This window comes from Abramis brama, assembly GCF_963993115.1.
Source record: "Abramis brama genome assembly, chromosome: 19".
Taxonomy (NCBI): Eukaryota; Metazoa; Chordata; class Actinopteri; order Cypriniformes; family Leuciscidae; genus Abramis; species Abramis brama.
The window spans coordinates 1,971,865-1,988,122 of NC_139981.1; the positions used below are offsets into that span (position 1 = coordinate 1,971,865).

The window sequence follows — 16,258 nt, forward strand, 5'->3', positions numbered from 1 at the left end:
GATCAGTACTTTAAAGTATCTCTGTAGTCAATAAATGTATCCCTTAAAACTCATCTTTGATGACCAAAATTACATATTTTAAAGTTTTTTCCTTGGGAAAAAAATCTTCATGTCTTAAAATATCTTGAATGTAACTCGACACCCTTGCCTCATTTAGTATACGCGGTTCTATGAATATGCAAATGAGCCCCGCCTCCACTCACTCACTCAGCTCAGAGATCCACTGGTTGACGAACACACGTTGATCTGATTGAGACTGTCTTTGGTTCACTGCAGTTTTAAGGAGAAAATACTCAGCAATGGTGTCGACTTATGAATTTACACATGCTTTGTCTTAAAGCTTATTAAAAACACCACATAGACATATAAACAACATTAAACGCTTGATTTTCACCACAGGTGGACTTTAAATGCATGAATGTTTCACCCATATCCAGATCTTTAGCGACCCGGATCTATATCTAGCACAGATGGATCTCTACCTGTCGCGATAATATAAAACTCTCCAGAGTCCAGATATTAGAGTAACAATTACAGAAGGATAAAATAAAGCATATTTTGTTACCTTTTGAAGCTTGGAAGGGTTCAGTTTGAGCAGATGTTTTATACCATCATCACTGTCCTCTTTAGAGCTAATTTCCCCAGCGCATTCATCTCAAACATATTCTCGTTTCCAACATCATTGACAGCTTCTCCAGATCCACCTCAATGGACACTAATATTTGATTGCGTTCAGTATTTGCTCTGCAGTAAATCACTGAGCCATTTCAAGTTTTGCTGATGATACTTCCTATTCTCTTGTTTTCTGCCTGCGGTAACGATGAGTGAAACGTCACTTCATCAGTCTGTATCAGACATTGCCACCTTCTGGAATAAAGGTGAATTGCACTTATTCAGTCTTCAAAGATTAAATTATTGTTGACCAGAAAAAAAATATACTTGCATTGTTACACACCTATACAAATTTTACAAAAAATGAATGGAAAAACAGTCATTATTTTATCATTTTTTTCCTCATTATATTCATTATAATGAATAAATTGAGTAATACTAAAAGGTTGATGTCTAACTTTAAAAAATGAATGAGGAGGAGGGTAGTGAATGACTTCCCGGGTCACAGGCATTTCTAAATCACGTTTAAGCAATCGTTTGGTTCAACATCCTGTGTTTCTGCTTTTGGAAACTCTAATCGTCTATCCTCTCCGCCGACGCCCCACTTTCGGCCAGATTGCACATTTTGCTCAGTGGATGGATAGTTAATTGACTCAACCCTTGAATAATTCATCTCTCTCTCTTTGGTGAGTCACATTTCTACCGCTGTCTTACTGGCTGTGATGTAATAGATGCACGTTGCAACTGTTGTACGATTACTCATTTTTACCAGTCAACTATCGGTTTAGGAAAGTCCTTAGCTCAATGTTTACATCACACTCTTAAAGAATAGTGTTCTTTTTGGGCATAATTGATGGATCCATGAAGAACTTTTAACGTCCATGGAATCTTTCCATTGCACAAAAAGGTTTTTATAGTTGAATAAAGGTTCTTTAGATTTTTAAAATGTTCCTCACACTAAGAAATAAATGGCATTGCTATGAAACTCCCTTTTTTGGAAGGTCTTTAAGAGTGTATGTACATTTTTGTGTTCAGTTTCAGCAGCATTTGCTGATAAATTGATTAGTTTCCACAGTCCAAATATGCTCAGGTCATCTCAAATGTCTACATTATTAGCAGGTTTTTGAACACAAAACCAGTCACGAGTCGCACGGGTATATTTGTGGCAATAGCCAACAATACATTGTATGGGTCAAAATTATCGATTTTTCTTTTATGCCAAAAATCATTAGGATATTAAGTAAAGATAATGTTTCATGAAGATATTTTGTAAATTTCCTACAGTAAATACATACATTTTTATAATATATATATATTTTTGGTGTGTGGATGCAGCAATATCGAGAACTTTAAAGGCTATTTTCTCAATATTTAGATTTTTTTGCACCCTCAGATGTTCAATAGTTGTATCTCGGCCAAATATTGTCCTATCCTAACAAACCATACATCAATGGAGAGCTTATTTATTCAGCTTTCTTAAATTATATATAAATCTCAATAAATAAATAAAAAATACCCATATAACTGGTTTTGTAGTCCAGGGTCACATGTATTTGACCATTACAAGTTTGCTATTAATTGTAATGTCACACAGCCTCACTTGTGGTCAGAGGAACTGATTGTGGTACAACTACGCCACACTGTATTACTGTAGTACCTCATACCGCACATCTTCAAGTCACTGAGTTGTTCTCACTTCTGCATTTTTACCATCCTGGTTCCCGGAGGAATGTGGAGCTCAAAATTCTCCTCATGATGCTCATCATAAAAGCAAAGACCAAATTAGATCAGTCACTATTATGACCGGAAAAAACATTACTCAACAGTCATGCTCTGTAAGAACCGGGTCATATGGCACAAATGAACTGGATTTAGAAATATATCGAGCTTGAGAAGTAGATCCACTTCAAAAGGACAATTTCGCCAACTTTGGAGATCACTGAGCGCATATTCTTCTTGTTGGTACAAAAATATTTTGTTTAAATATACTCTGTTTTACTGCAGTATTGGGGAGTTACTTTTAAAAGTCATGCATTATAATTAGGGTTGGGAACCGAGAACCGGTTCTTATCCAGAACCGGTAGTGTTTTTGAAAAAATACCGGAACTGTGCGAAATTCCTAAGTTTCGGTTCCGAAAACGGTTCTGGTGCGCTGTTTTGGTGAAGTGCTGGGAGCTTATCCTTTAATAGCGACGTCTCACCTCATAAAAATAGTAATGAATAAAGCCCTCGCGCTCCTCAAATACGTTTTGCGTCAGATATCAACGGAGAGAGAGAGAGTAGACAGAGCTGCACGATTAATCTTTAAAAGATCTTGATTCAAACACCCACGCGATCTTAACCTAAATTACAAAAACCTCACCCCTGAACATTCAAATCTGTTTGCGCTGTCGCTGACCCAGAGAGAGCAGTTGTCAATATGAAACAGCTTTACAATCACACAGTAGCCTATCGATATTTATGTTACAAATATTCAAATGATCACAGAAGTACTGAGATAAAAGTTTATAATTAGAGTATAAACACTGATGTCTACGACAACCAAAATAGAGTAAATCACCTTTTGAAAGTCGCTGCCTTCAAATAACGAGTGTATCGATTACATCTGATGCTTCAAAACATTCATAAAGACGCATGAATAATTTTTTTGTGTTCAGAATTTTGTGTTCAGAATTTACAAAATGTAGCTATAGCCTACAATGAGCGCATCATGAATGCCTTTTTTTCAAACCGTGTTTTTGTCTTATCCTGAATTACTACGTTAAGCCTGCAATAAGCGTTTATACTCGGACTGGCGGATCGCAGCCGCTGCGGAGTAGCCCAGTAGCCCAGTGCCTGCGTGACTCGTCATAGACATAAATAGAGAGAAGTAGCTCCGGCAACAATGTTCTTCCGCAAGACGCATGCAGTTCTGTTTAATAACTCCTAGAGCGCTGATTTATCCACTAATGAAACAAGTAAAGTCTTTATGAATCAATCATTCAAAACGATTTTAAAAATAATCTGTTCTACACACATCTTACATGGGTGTTCAAGCATATTCTAGCCCTTCTGAGAGTATTCTCCACTGCTGGAGATACAATAAGCTATAGGAGAGGTCCCAAATTATTCTAGAGAATGCAGAATTTTTTTATTTTCCTTCAGAAAAAAATATATTTTTTGCAAAAATTGCTTAATAATATGAATTTGTTGACATTACCAGTCTGTTAAACTCATTTGGGATTTTTCCCTTACTACTATTTTTTTATTAGTTGTTTTAATATTTTTTAATGAATGGGAACCGGAACCGGAACCGGAATCGTTTGGTGGAACCGGAATCGGAACCGGAAAATTTCTTACGATTCCCAACCCTAATTATAATATTGCGTTACTCCTTGAAAAAAGTTACTAATTACATTACTTTTTGCGCTTCTTTTTTCTCATCTGGACTGGGCTTGCTTGTTTTGCAAATGTTTTTGCATTTTTACAAATGTAAAGGCACTTTCATGCCTCAGGCTAAAGGAAATGCAAATTCACACCTGACTTTGCTTCATAAGAATTTGTATTCTTTAAAGTCCCCCTTTGGTGAAAATCCAGCTTTTAATGTTGTTTATGTGTCTAAATGGTGTGTTTAATATGCTTTAAGACAAACCATGTGTAAATTCATAAGTCGACACCATTGCTGAGTATTTTCTCCTTAAAACTGCAGTGAATCAAAGACAGTCTCAAAAACACGCTTTGAAATCGCTGGTGTTTCTGACGTCACAAACTACCTTGTAACCAATCAGATCAACGTGTGATCGTCAACCAGTGGATCTCTGAGCTGAGTGAGTGAGTGGAGGCGGGGCTAATTTGCATATTCATAGAACCGCGTTTACTAAATGAGGCAAGGGTGTCGAGTTACATTCAAGATATTTTAAGGCATGACAAATTTTTTTTTCCAAGGAAAAAACATTTAAATATGTCATTCTGGTGATCAAAGATGTGTTTTAAGGGATAAAATCATTGACTACAGGGGGACTTTAACATATTTAATTATTGCAGGTTTGTCGGCGCCGATGGCCTTGTGGTCAGCGTGCCGACATGTAGCGCCGTTGCGCTCGGGTGGCCCGAGTTCGAGTCCCGGCTCGTGGACCTTTCCCGATCCCATCCCCCGTCTCTCTCCCACCTCGCTTCCTGTCAACTCTCTACTGTCCTGTCCCAATAAAAGGCAAAAATCACCAAAAAAACAATATAAGAAAAAAAAGAAAAAGAAAAAATTATTGAAGGTTTGCATAATATTCTGAGTTTGCAATTCACAGTTTTTTTTTGTTTTTTTATTGAGATGAGTAAATGCTCAAATTTAGTCTAGAACTACAATTAGCCATCATGTTCACACAACACCACTGCACTTCTTTCTCACGATTTCTCTCCACATGGCGACAGGAGAGCTGTCAGTAAAAAAAAAAGGGAAAACAGTAACTTGCTTTACTTATTTGTAAAAGTAACTCAGATATTTTGTTGTAAATTTAAAAGTAATGTGCTACTTTACTAGTTACTTGAAAAAGTAATCTGATTACACAACTCAAATTACTTGTAATGCGTTACTGTATTACTGTACATGCAAACTAGGGGTTAAGTAGAAATTGTGTTCTGCACACATGCAGCTTTAACTAGAAATGTTTTGATCTTATCCTCAACATCAGTTCTGTCTTATTTCATGTACGAAACACCACTAGCAAAAACAAGAACTGCTTTTTGCTTTTTTGACCTGCAGTAGCAGAAGAAAAATGACACTTCTGCAAACCCACTGTACGTATTCTACGACCGACTCGATTGAACTGTAACTAAACTTAACTGTGTGACTTCCGTGCAGCATGTGTGTCTGAGCTTGTGGAAATGGGGTGATTTACAGGCAAAATAAAACATATGGTCAACGGCAGTCTCTCAACCAGTAATGAATTAGTGTTAAAAGTACTCAAACCCACAGAATGAGCTGTGAAATAAACAAGTGCATTCTTAGAAAAGATGTGCTTTTGCATTCTTCAGTGTCTAAATGCAGTATTGAGCATACATTATGGGCATGTGAAATTACTGTTACAGGTGCTGTTATTGAAAACTAAAACTATTAATATAATCGGTTTTGTTAATTGGAATAAAGCTGAAATCAAATAAAATTAGAAGTGTTGCTTGGAAACTAACTGAAAAAAAAAAAAAAAGTAGGGCTGTGAAAAGATTGATCACATCCAAAATAAAAGTTTGTGTTTACATAATATGTGTGTGTAATGTGTATAATTATTTTGTATATATAAATACACACACTTGCATGTATTTATTTAAGAAAAATGTGTTATTTGTATATACAATATTTATATTTATATATAATATAAATTCTATACAAATATATACAGTATATACATGCATGTGTGTGTGTGTATGTGTATATATATATATATATATATATATATATATATATATATATATATATATATATACAAACAAAATAATTATACACATTACACACACATATATTATGTAAACACAAACTTTTATTTTGGATATATTTTCACAGCCCTAAAAAAAGATTAAGTGGATTAAGTAAGCAAAATTACTTAAAATGAAAATATAAAAATAAAAGCTAATTCAAAGTATTAATAAATATACTATAATAGGATATAAATAATATTAAGATAACACTGGCTACAGGATAGCCTGATAGTCCTTAGTAATTGAGTTAAAATAAAATAAAGGCAATAGGCATCCTTTATAAAGTTGAATTGCCTAAATTCACTGTTAGAATGCGTTTGAGTTTGTTTGATTTAACCCGTTTTAATTAGTTTTAAATATCACTTGCATTAGTTGTGATGGGATTATCATCTGTACAGTGATTAAAACCATGTTTTATGTTGCAGTTCCTGAATAAAGTCACCAGCAAACTAGTTTTACTAGTGCTCGATTTTTATTTTTTTGCAAACCTCACGGAAGTCAAGTCAAGTCAAGTGTATTTATATAGCGCTTTTCACAATACAGATTGCATCAAAGCAGCTTCACAGCATTAAACCAAAATAACACAACAAGGTTGTTTCTAGTGTAAATTTATTGATTGATAAAATTAAATTAATATATAAAAATATCCCTAATAAGATTCATAAGAGGAAGCTAATAAGATTCATTAACGTGCTTTAATTCAAAATACAACTTTACTGGCAATATGCATATAGTGTATGCGTTAATTAAATTAGATTATTCATAATGAATCTTTGTGCTTCGATGCTTGAGAATCCAATGTAACCTAATGTGTCTGTGAGTCTAATGCGTTTACATTAATATCATCAATCCCGCTGCTGTTTTATTCATGTTTTCTGGAGTTCACGAGAGTTACTCTGACACGAAACACAACCCGTTCCTGTAAAAGGCTGTTTTTTTCCCACTGAGTATCAAGTGACACTGTATCAGTGCTTGTATTGAGAAGTCCAGCTCTTGGGTCACAAGGACTTGGAAAACACTGACTGTAAATAAGAGTCTGAATCATTGCAGTCACAGGCTATGTTTCGAATATAGTAGCATACTATTTTTTTCCATTATATGTGACCCTGGACCACAAAACCAGTCACATGGGTCAATTTTATGAAATTGAGATGTATACAATCATCTGAAAGCTGAATAAATAAGCTTTTCATTGATGTATGGTTTGTTAGGATAAGACTATTTGAAAATATGGAATCTGAGGGTGCAAAAAAAATCGAAACATTGAGAAAATCTCCTTTAAAGTTGTGCATTTATGTTCACGATTGTGCAGCATTCACTCACAAAAATAAATGTTTTATATATTTACTGTAGGAAATTTACAAAATATCTTCATGGAACTTGATCTTTACTTAATATCCTAATGATTTTTGGCATAAAAGTAAAAGCGATAATTTTGACCCATACAATGTATTGTTGGCTATTGCCACAGATATACCCGTGCGACTCGAGACTGGTTTTGTGATCCAGGGTCACATATACTTAGTATATATGCACAGTATGTGACTTTTCTGTATGCATGTAATACATATGACCTACTGTAGGTAAAATGCAATATCATACAAAGCAATTGACTTGACCTTTCATTTTCAGTGTGACAGAAATTTGGTTTTGCCTTATTCAATCAGAATGCCCCAAAAATATATTATTACCCCAAAAAATAAAAATGCAAAACAACAATTTTTACAACAAATTTAATCACTGCAATGTCAAGTCAGCTTTATTTCTATAGCGCTTTATATAATACAGAATGTCTCAAAGCAGCTTTACAGTGATAAACAGGAAAACAATGATTCAATGATGCAAATAATTCAATTCTGCTGTAAAGCAGCAAATAGCAAACATTTATTATTCAGCTGACATCAGTTCAGTCTTGATTCAGTTCGGTTCAGTAACTTTGTGAAGTTCATCAATTATGCATTGAGTTCAATTCAGCTCTAAAGCAGCTCAATGTGAATGAAATGTGATGTGGTCATGTGACAACAGGGTAGTATAACACTGTTGTAGATATTTAAGCAAGACCTAAAGTTTTGTAACTATTTTTTGTTTGGAAGGTTTTGAGTGCTTGTGAGAGCCAATCAGTGTTGACATCATCTTCCTGCATCACATGACACTTCCGTCTCAGGTGATTGGTTCAAAGAACCTGTATGTGTAACCATGAGTAAAGATGAAGTGAAAGATCCCTGTAAGCAGAGGAACTCTGTAAACCATGATGATCCGTTTGTTCAGTCAGACTTGATCTGATTCTCTCTAAATCTACACACTAGTTACAGTCACATCCTCCTGAACCTTCCCGTTTCACTGTCCTTCTGCTCATCTTTTGTTTTCCTCTCTGTGCATCATCATCTTTATCTTCTGTTTGTCTCATTCCATCGGTCTCTTTCTCTCCCGTGTCCCGTCTTTCCAGCCTCTCGCTGTCCGTTGAGCCCCTTCATCTGACGTTCAGATAGTGGGACCCTGATTCTCTGGTGAGTGTCTGAAGCCTGCAGAAGGTCATGACCTCTGCTACCTTCAATAACCCTGCCTTGAAACCTTTTAGACCACTAACAAGTTGAATGGAGACTAAATTAAAGTGTGTTATATGACTTGATTGAGTTGAAGGGGTCATGAACTGCATTATTTTATTATTTTAAATGTTTCCTGGGTTGCACTTAATAATATTAGTATGAATTTGACATCAAAAATGGTCATAATTTAGAATAAAAGCCATTTTTCCTACCCTGATTTGAAGGGGCGTGTCCTAAGTGTAAACACGCACTGCTGTGATTGGCTGACATCTTTGCATATGGAAATGGCTAGTATTACATGTTACGTTACATTACATTACAAACCTTTAGCACGTTTTTACTATTACAGTTCTCAAGGTTTACAAATCGTGAAAAGTGTTGATTATAGCATTATATTCAGATCTATAATAGCATTATATTTAGATTGTGGCATGAAAGGTTGATGAAGTGATATCGTTATAGCCGATCACAGACATGTTGAGTGCATGAATCTCCTCATTGTAACTCGTTTTTTTGCACACTAACGAATGCTTTCATCATAACTAACAGTGCAAACACAATGTAAATAAGAGATTCGTTGATTCTAACGGGAGTTTTGGCGAGAGTCCAGAACACTCGCGCTGGTTTTATTATTTTATTTTGATCCTGTCATGATGGTTTATTATTGTATTTTATTATTTTATTATTTTATTTTGACCCTGTCAGGTTATTGTTTATTATTATTTTTTTTTTTATTTTTTTGATCCTGTCATGTTATTGTTTGTTTATTTATTTTTTGATCATGTCATGTCATGTTATTGTTTATCATTTATTTATTTTTATTTATTTTTTGATCCTGTCGTGTTATTGTTTATTTATTTTTATTTTATTTTTTGATCCTGTCATGTTATTGTTTATTATTATTTTATTTTATTTTGATCCTGTCATGTTATTGTTTATTATTTTATTTTATTTTATTTTATTTTATTTTATTTTTTTTTATTTTTTTTTATTTTAAAATGACCCTGTCGTGTTATTGGACAAGTTTGGTGAGATTCAGATGTGGATGATACAGTGGGGTTGTCTGAGGTGACTGAACACTTCAACTAGGAAGCGATTTGTTTGTATAGAGCTGTGGAAACTGCTGTAGTCTGTAGGAATCAGCAAAGGAAGGAAACTGAGTCACTGCTATAAACTCAAAACATGATTATACAGAAATTTTAATCTATGATTGATGAAAATATCACCTGAATAATGCAGATAACAGACAAATGCTGAGAAAAGTGCTATTTTTATGCACATTTTCTTTTGTTTTTGGGATGATAAATGACTTTGATGTGTTCCTGATTTTTGATTTACCCCCAAAAAAGAGCAAAGCATGTCTTTCTGCCATTTTTGCATATATTTTTGGAAGCCGGTTTTGTCTGTGTCGAATGGTTTTGTGGAAGCTGTGGATTAGTGAAGGGCCGTAGCAGCTTCTCTCTGTGTGTGTGTGTGTGTGTGTGTGTGTGTGTGTGTGAGTCTGACAGCCTGACAGCTGGAGGATCAGTCAAAGCTGCCATCAAATGGAAATCCTGAGAGGATCAGACATTCCTTGAGTTTCATTGTGCCAGACTCTGATTTTTGATTTTATCATTTAAATAAATTTTCCTTAACAGTCAATAAATTTTGCATAAGTAATGCAAAAAAAAAAAATAGCCTTCAATTTTTTATTTCTTTATATAAATATGTATTTTATTTCTTAATAATAATATAATAATTGTTATTATTATTTAAATGTTCATGTATTAATATTATTTATTATTATTATTGTATTTTATATGGGGTGTTGAAATATGACACGCTCTTGACAGGTTTCATGATATTAATTAAAAAAAATTTTTTGGGGTTTGAAATATGGTATTAAATCTTGACCAGTTTTGTGAGATTCTTTCTTATTAGTGTTATTTCTTTATAATTATATAATAATAGTTATATCAAATAATAATAATTATTATTATCTTCATGCATTAATATTATTATTTTTCATTATTGCATTTTTTTTTTTTTTTTTTTTTTTTTTTTTTTTTGGTTTAAAAAATGATATTAAATCTAGACCGGTTTTGTGAGATTTTATTTACTTGGGTTGAAATATGACCCTAAAATAATAATAATTATGATGATGATTATTATTATTATTATCCACTTATTTATTTATTTATTTATTTACTTATTTACTTGGGTTGAAATATGACCCTTGACAAGTTCTTGACCGGTTTCTTGAGATTCATCGGTCTGTGATTTGAGACGCTGCCACAGATCATGCAGTTTCTCCAGCAGCTGTGGTGTGTTTCTCTGCGTTCGGCCTCTTACTCACTCGCTCATGTGAGTGGAAGTTGCTCCATGTAATGTGATTATTCTGTGTCTGTTCCAGTAAATGGAGGCTGGCAGGAGAAACAGAGACGTCTTTGGGTGTTTTTTGTGCGCTCACTGGTCGAGTGAATGGAGGGGAAGTCTCTATTGATTTAAAACTGTCCAAACACAATGTGTGTGTCTCATTTTCATACGTTTGTGTAGAACACATTTACAAAGGACATATTTAAAACAAGATGTTATTGTTCATTTGAAATGAGTATTTAATGCACTTCTAATGTTCACATTGCAAAGCTCCCTTGCATGCCAGACCATTTTGTGGCACTTGCTCAGTTCATCACTATTACAATGTTCAAAGTCATATATGTTTGATCAAACTCCTAACCAATAGGATTAAACTAGTCCTGCACTCGTCTTGTGATACACACATGAATGCTTCCTCAAAACCAAATTCAATCGTCCAGTTCATCAGTGCAATCTCCTTCATGACTGAAATGTTTGTTTCCCTCTGATTTCAGGTCAGTCTTCAGTGCTTGGAGAGTTTTCTGTGCACGTTTCACTGTGTGCGACACCTCAGTGACCCGAGAGGAAAAGATGCGCTCAAGTTCTGGTAAGCTTTTTCATGATGATCCGCATCACTGTGTGTTTAAGTGTCTTTTCAGTGTTGCCTGCGTTTAAAGCAATAGTTCTCCGAAAGAATAGTGAGAATTCTGTCATTTTGTCATGTGATCATGACTTTTTGTCATGTGATCATGACCTTTAACACATACTCCACTTGCAGTGCGGATGCTACTATTTTTCACAGTCATCTTTTTTTTCTTTTTTTTTTAGCTACAATATGTAATTTTTTTCACCACTAGGGGTCGCTAACCTTAAAGGCGTATATTGATGACACATAAGCATTAAGCGGAATTATGGAACTTGTCGTCAAGCTGACGGATCTAATAATGTTTATGGATGAGTGAATACATTGATGTTTTGAACATGACTGTGGTGTGAAGCAGGGTGCGATTGCTAACGAGAGACAGATATCAGCGCCACACGCGAGTCCCGCGGATATAAAGGAATAAGGACAATTAATTCTACCGAACTAACTTACCCGCTAGTGCTGAATAATACTCACACTGGTCAGTTTATTAGACGAATGAAACTTGTGAGGTAACGCAGTCACTTGCTCTACACTATCACACTAAACTGCATTTGAGTGTGTTGAATGTTATTCTATGAGTTAGTTTGTTGGCTATATGAGACGAGTCGAAGTCTGTCGCGGACGCTAGCTCTCGGCATCTCGAAAATATCAGCCACGCTGATATTGATCCTTGTTTTAGTTCTCCTTTTGTCCCAAAGTCTGCTTGCCATGATCCATAATGTTTGAACGAAACAACAGTAGCGTGAGCGCACCGCTAGACGTAACGCAGTTGTCCACGTCTGTCGCCATGGTTACTATGGCAGTACGAGCGGAAACCGAGGGTAATGCGGATATTACGCAATTGACTGGCGACTCCCTCTCACCTGCTCACACGCCCCGGTTCCTTGGTTAAGATCGCAATTTTCTAACGATTTACAAATAGTTGGAAACATTTAGGATATTGTAAGTAATTAACTAAACAAAATATATAACTCTGGCCTAGTGGTTTTTGGATATTTTACTGCAAAAATCTTATATAGTTGGAAAAACAAGTTCTTTGTGACATGCAAGATTTATTGTATAAAGATTTAAATGCAAAAGAAAAGGCATGAGTCGAGTCGGCTGTTATTTGTCAATTTTAAGTTTTAATTTGAAAAATGTTTGCGATTTTAATATAAGTATGGTTAAATAATTTACCACTTACTTGAGCAACTTAATATATAAATCTATATAGGCTAGAAGTAATGCATTGAATAATACGTTGTTTAAATTATGTTTTTTAAAGATAATTGCGACTTTTTATTTCACAATTGCGAATTTACATCTCATAATTCTGACTTTATTTCTCAGAATTGCGAGATAAAAAGTTGCAATTGCAAGAAGTAAATATGCAATTCTGAGAAAAAAAGTCAGAATTATGAGATGTAAATTCGCAATTGTGAAATAAAAAGTCAGAATTGCATATTTACTTCTTGCAATTGCAACTTTTTATCTCGCAATTCTGAGAAATAAAGTCAGAATTATGAGATGTAAATTCGCAATTGTGAAATAAAAAGTCGCAATTATCTTTAAAAAACATAATTTAAACAACGTATTATTCACTTAATTGACACATATTATTGACTTTTTTTCTCAGAATTGCATATTTATATCTCAGAATTCTGACTGTATAACACGCAATTGCGACTTTTTATCACGCAATTCTGACATCTTTTCTCAAAATTGTAAGATATAAACGCAATTGCAAGATATAAAGTCAGAATTGCATGATATGAAGTCGCAATTACGTGTTATAAAGTCAGAATTCTGAGATATAAACTCGCAATTGTGAAATAAAAAGTCAGAATTGTGAGATAAAAAGTCGCAATTACCTTTTTTATTTTTTATTCTGTGGCGGAAACAAGCTTCCACACCCTTTAGGGTCTCCGTACTGCATCTTTTTGAGATAATTTCCGCACAGATCTGATCACAGTTTTTGATCAGTGTATTTTGTGTCATTTATCTGGACGCCCAATTACAGATCCGGCCTCAGTGGGTTTAACCTTGTGTCTAAATAAACTCAGAATCATAGCAACCAGCAACTAGACCTCACGTTAATTAGCATTGTGTTGAGAGAGAAGCTGATCGTTTGAGGCGAGCGATGAAAAGGCTTTCTTTGTCTGGCCGAGTGGCTACATGCCGTGAGCTCAATTAAGTGTGTTTTCTCAGCTCCTAATCTTTATCTCATGATCATGTGCAGTTCCTGGAACTTTAGCCGAGACAAAGCTGATGTGAATGCATTAGCCCTCTCTTATTGCGTGCGATTATTGCATATTATTGCCTTCAAACCTTTCAGAACTTTTATCTTAGTTGAGCGAGATAATAAAGTAATTAATCTGTTAAAGGAATTGTTCACCCAGAAATTAAAAGTGGCTTGATTTATTCACTCTTTTGTTGTTCCAATCTTTCCTTATTTTCCATACATGAAGAAGAATTTTTCATATTGTCAAAGTGGAACAGGATTGGAAATACTGGTGAACTGGGACAGCTTATCAAGTTATGAGTTTATTATTAACTTGCATAACAATAGCGATAACGATAATGAAATGGGAGTGCAGTGCAATATACTGTAACTATGTACAGTATATATGGCACTGCACTCCCATTTCATCATTATTATTTATTATAGTGTGTTTACATGTCATAAAATGCATTTCAGAATCAAATTCTTAGATTTTCATATTAGCATATGTTGCAAACAAGCAAAAACAATACTTCAGATAAACTATACTGTCTACTATTGTCCCACTATGACAATATTACCTAAAAAAATAAAAATTGATATTTCTTAATTTTTCTTTTGACTGTGGTTAACACTTTACAATCAGGCTCCATTGGTTAACATTAGTTAAACTACATTAATTAACATCAACTAACAATGAACAATTGCTTCTAAAGCTAATGTTAATGTTAATTTTAACATACACTATTAAAACGAAAAGTTGTTAATATTATTTAATGGACCTGAGATAACATGAACTTACAATGAATGGTTGAATTTTATAAGATAACGTTAACAAAGTGGAACAAACTGTAACAAATATATTGCTCTACACTGTGTTTCCATCTAAAGTTGTGATTTAACTTGTGCACAAAATTGGAATTTTGCACAAAACATGTACAAATAAAGCAGCGTCTCCATCCAATGTGTTCATGAGAGCAAAATCATCACTTCCTGGGAAATTGGTGCAAGATTTATATAATGAAAATATAAGTTGCTGCAATCAGGGAAGAAACTGTGGCTCTCTTTTCCTCCATCATTAGTTACTTAATTAGATAAACGCTGTCATGAGGTTTTTTGTTTGTTTGTTGCGCATCGATGGATTTATTCGGTAAATGTGAAAAGTGACTCAAATTAACACAAGTTTTTTAATGCACATTTTTTTGAATTTATGTGCATCTTGACGTTTAAATCCATTTTTTTTTTTTTTTTTTTTACATAAATTCACATAAAAATAGGTGTATGGAAACATGGCTAGTGTTGGTTCATGCATTAACCTTATTGTAAAGTGTTACTGACATCTTAATGGGATTGTATCCCAAAGCCGTTCCAAAGCTGTATGACTTGCTTTTTTCTGTTAAACGCAAACAAAGATGTTTTTTGTTTTTTTTTTGTTTTTTTTTTGTGTTTTTTTGTCCATACAGTGTATTTGGACACCAACATTTTTCCAAAATATCTTCTATTATTTTCCTTTCTGTGTTCTATGTTTCTATAGCGCAGCGGTAAGTAATAGGATTGTTTCTGCATCCGATGAATGGCAGGTTCACCTTCTAAGCTTTACTACGAGATCTAATTAATCCAAGTCACCCCCGGGCTTGACCAGAAGTTTGCTTCCCAGCCTGCCCCTGTGCGGCCATGTGACATCACATGCTTTCATGTGATGCACTGATCAACTCAAAATCTGGAAAGCTTCCATCTGAGATTCCAATTTAATGGAATTTACGGAGCAGGACAGAAAATTCAGTCATTAGTGAAGCATGGAGGCATGCGGACGCAGGCTTGATTCTTGCGGCTCAGTTGAGGCGGTTTACTACGAGCATGAGTGGAGTATGTGGCTGAAACACTGCGGATGATGGTGAAGGTTTTGAGTCCCACTGAAGGCTGGTTATAGGAGGTACGTCGGCTAGAATACTGTGTGTGTTTCTGGGTACTGTAGATTTAAAGAGGCGTGTCTTTAATGCACCATCGTGGTGTGTGTGTGTGGTAGAGCCGCTGTGATGTAAATAATCTTAAAATTGTATTTGTATACTAAAATTGTTTGTGTATATCATTTATTATATATACATATACAGTTGTGGTCAGAATTAATGGCACCCCTGGTAAAAATGATCAAAAATGGCTGTAAAAAATGAATCTGCATTGTTCATACTTTTGATCTTTCATTCAAAAAAATTCAAAAATCGAACCTTTCATTGAAGTAAATGAATTGAAAGTGCGAGGGAAAATCACATTATAAAATAAATATTTTTCTCCAAAACACGTTTGCCACAAATATTGGCTCCCTTTTATTAAATACTTTTTGCAAACTCCTTTTGCCAAAGATAACAACTCTGTTTTCTCCTATAATGCCGGATGAGTTTGGAGAACACCTGACCAGAGATCAGAGACCATTCCTCCACACAGAATCTCTCCAGATCCTTCATTCCTCCACACAGA

General features: G+C 34.5%; 1 protein-coding gene across 7 annotated transcripts in view; it reads left to right on the plus strand.

The window, feature by feature from the left end:
* Positions 1–16,258, plus strand: part of lyst (lysosomal trafficking regulator) — a 125,399-nt gene that overhangs the window by 8,383 nt on the left and 100,758 nt on the right. For 5 of the 7 annotated variants that reach the window (XM_084093959.1, XM_084093961.1, XM_084093960.1 and 2 more), the window contains one exon: positions 11,453–11,544. In XM_084093959.1, coding sequence (XP_083950085.1) covers positions 11,453–11,544 — 92 coding nt within the window. Of the gene's footprint in view, positions 1–1,173; positions 1,299–8,508; positions 8,565–11,452; positions 11,545–16,258 lie in introns of those variants that run through there. The other 2 variants (XM_084093963.1, XM_084093965.1) reach the window with 2 other exon arrangements.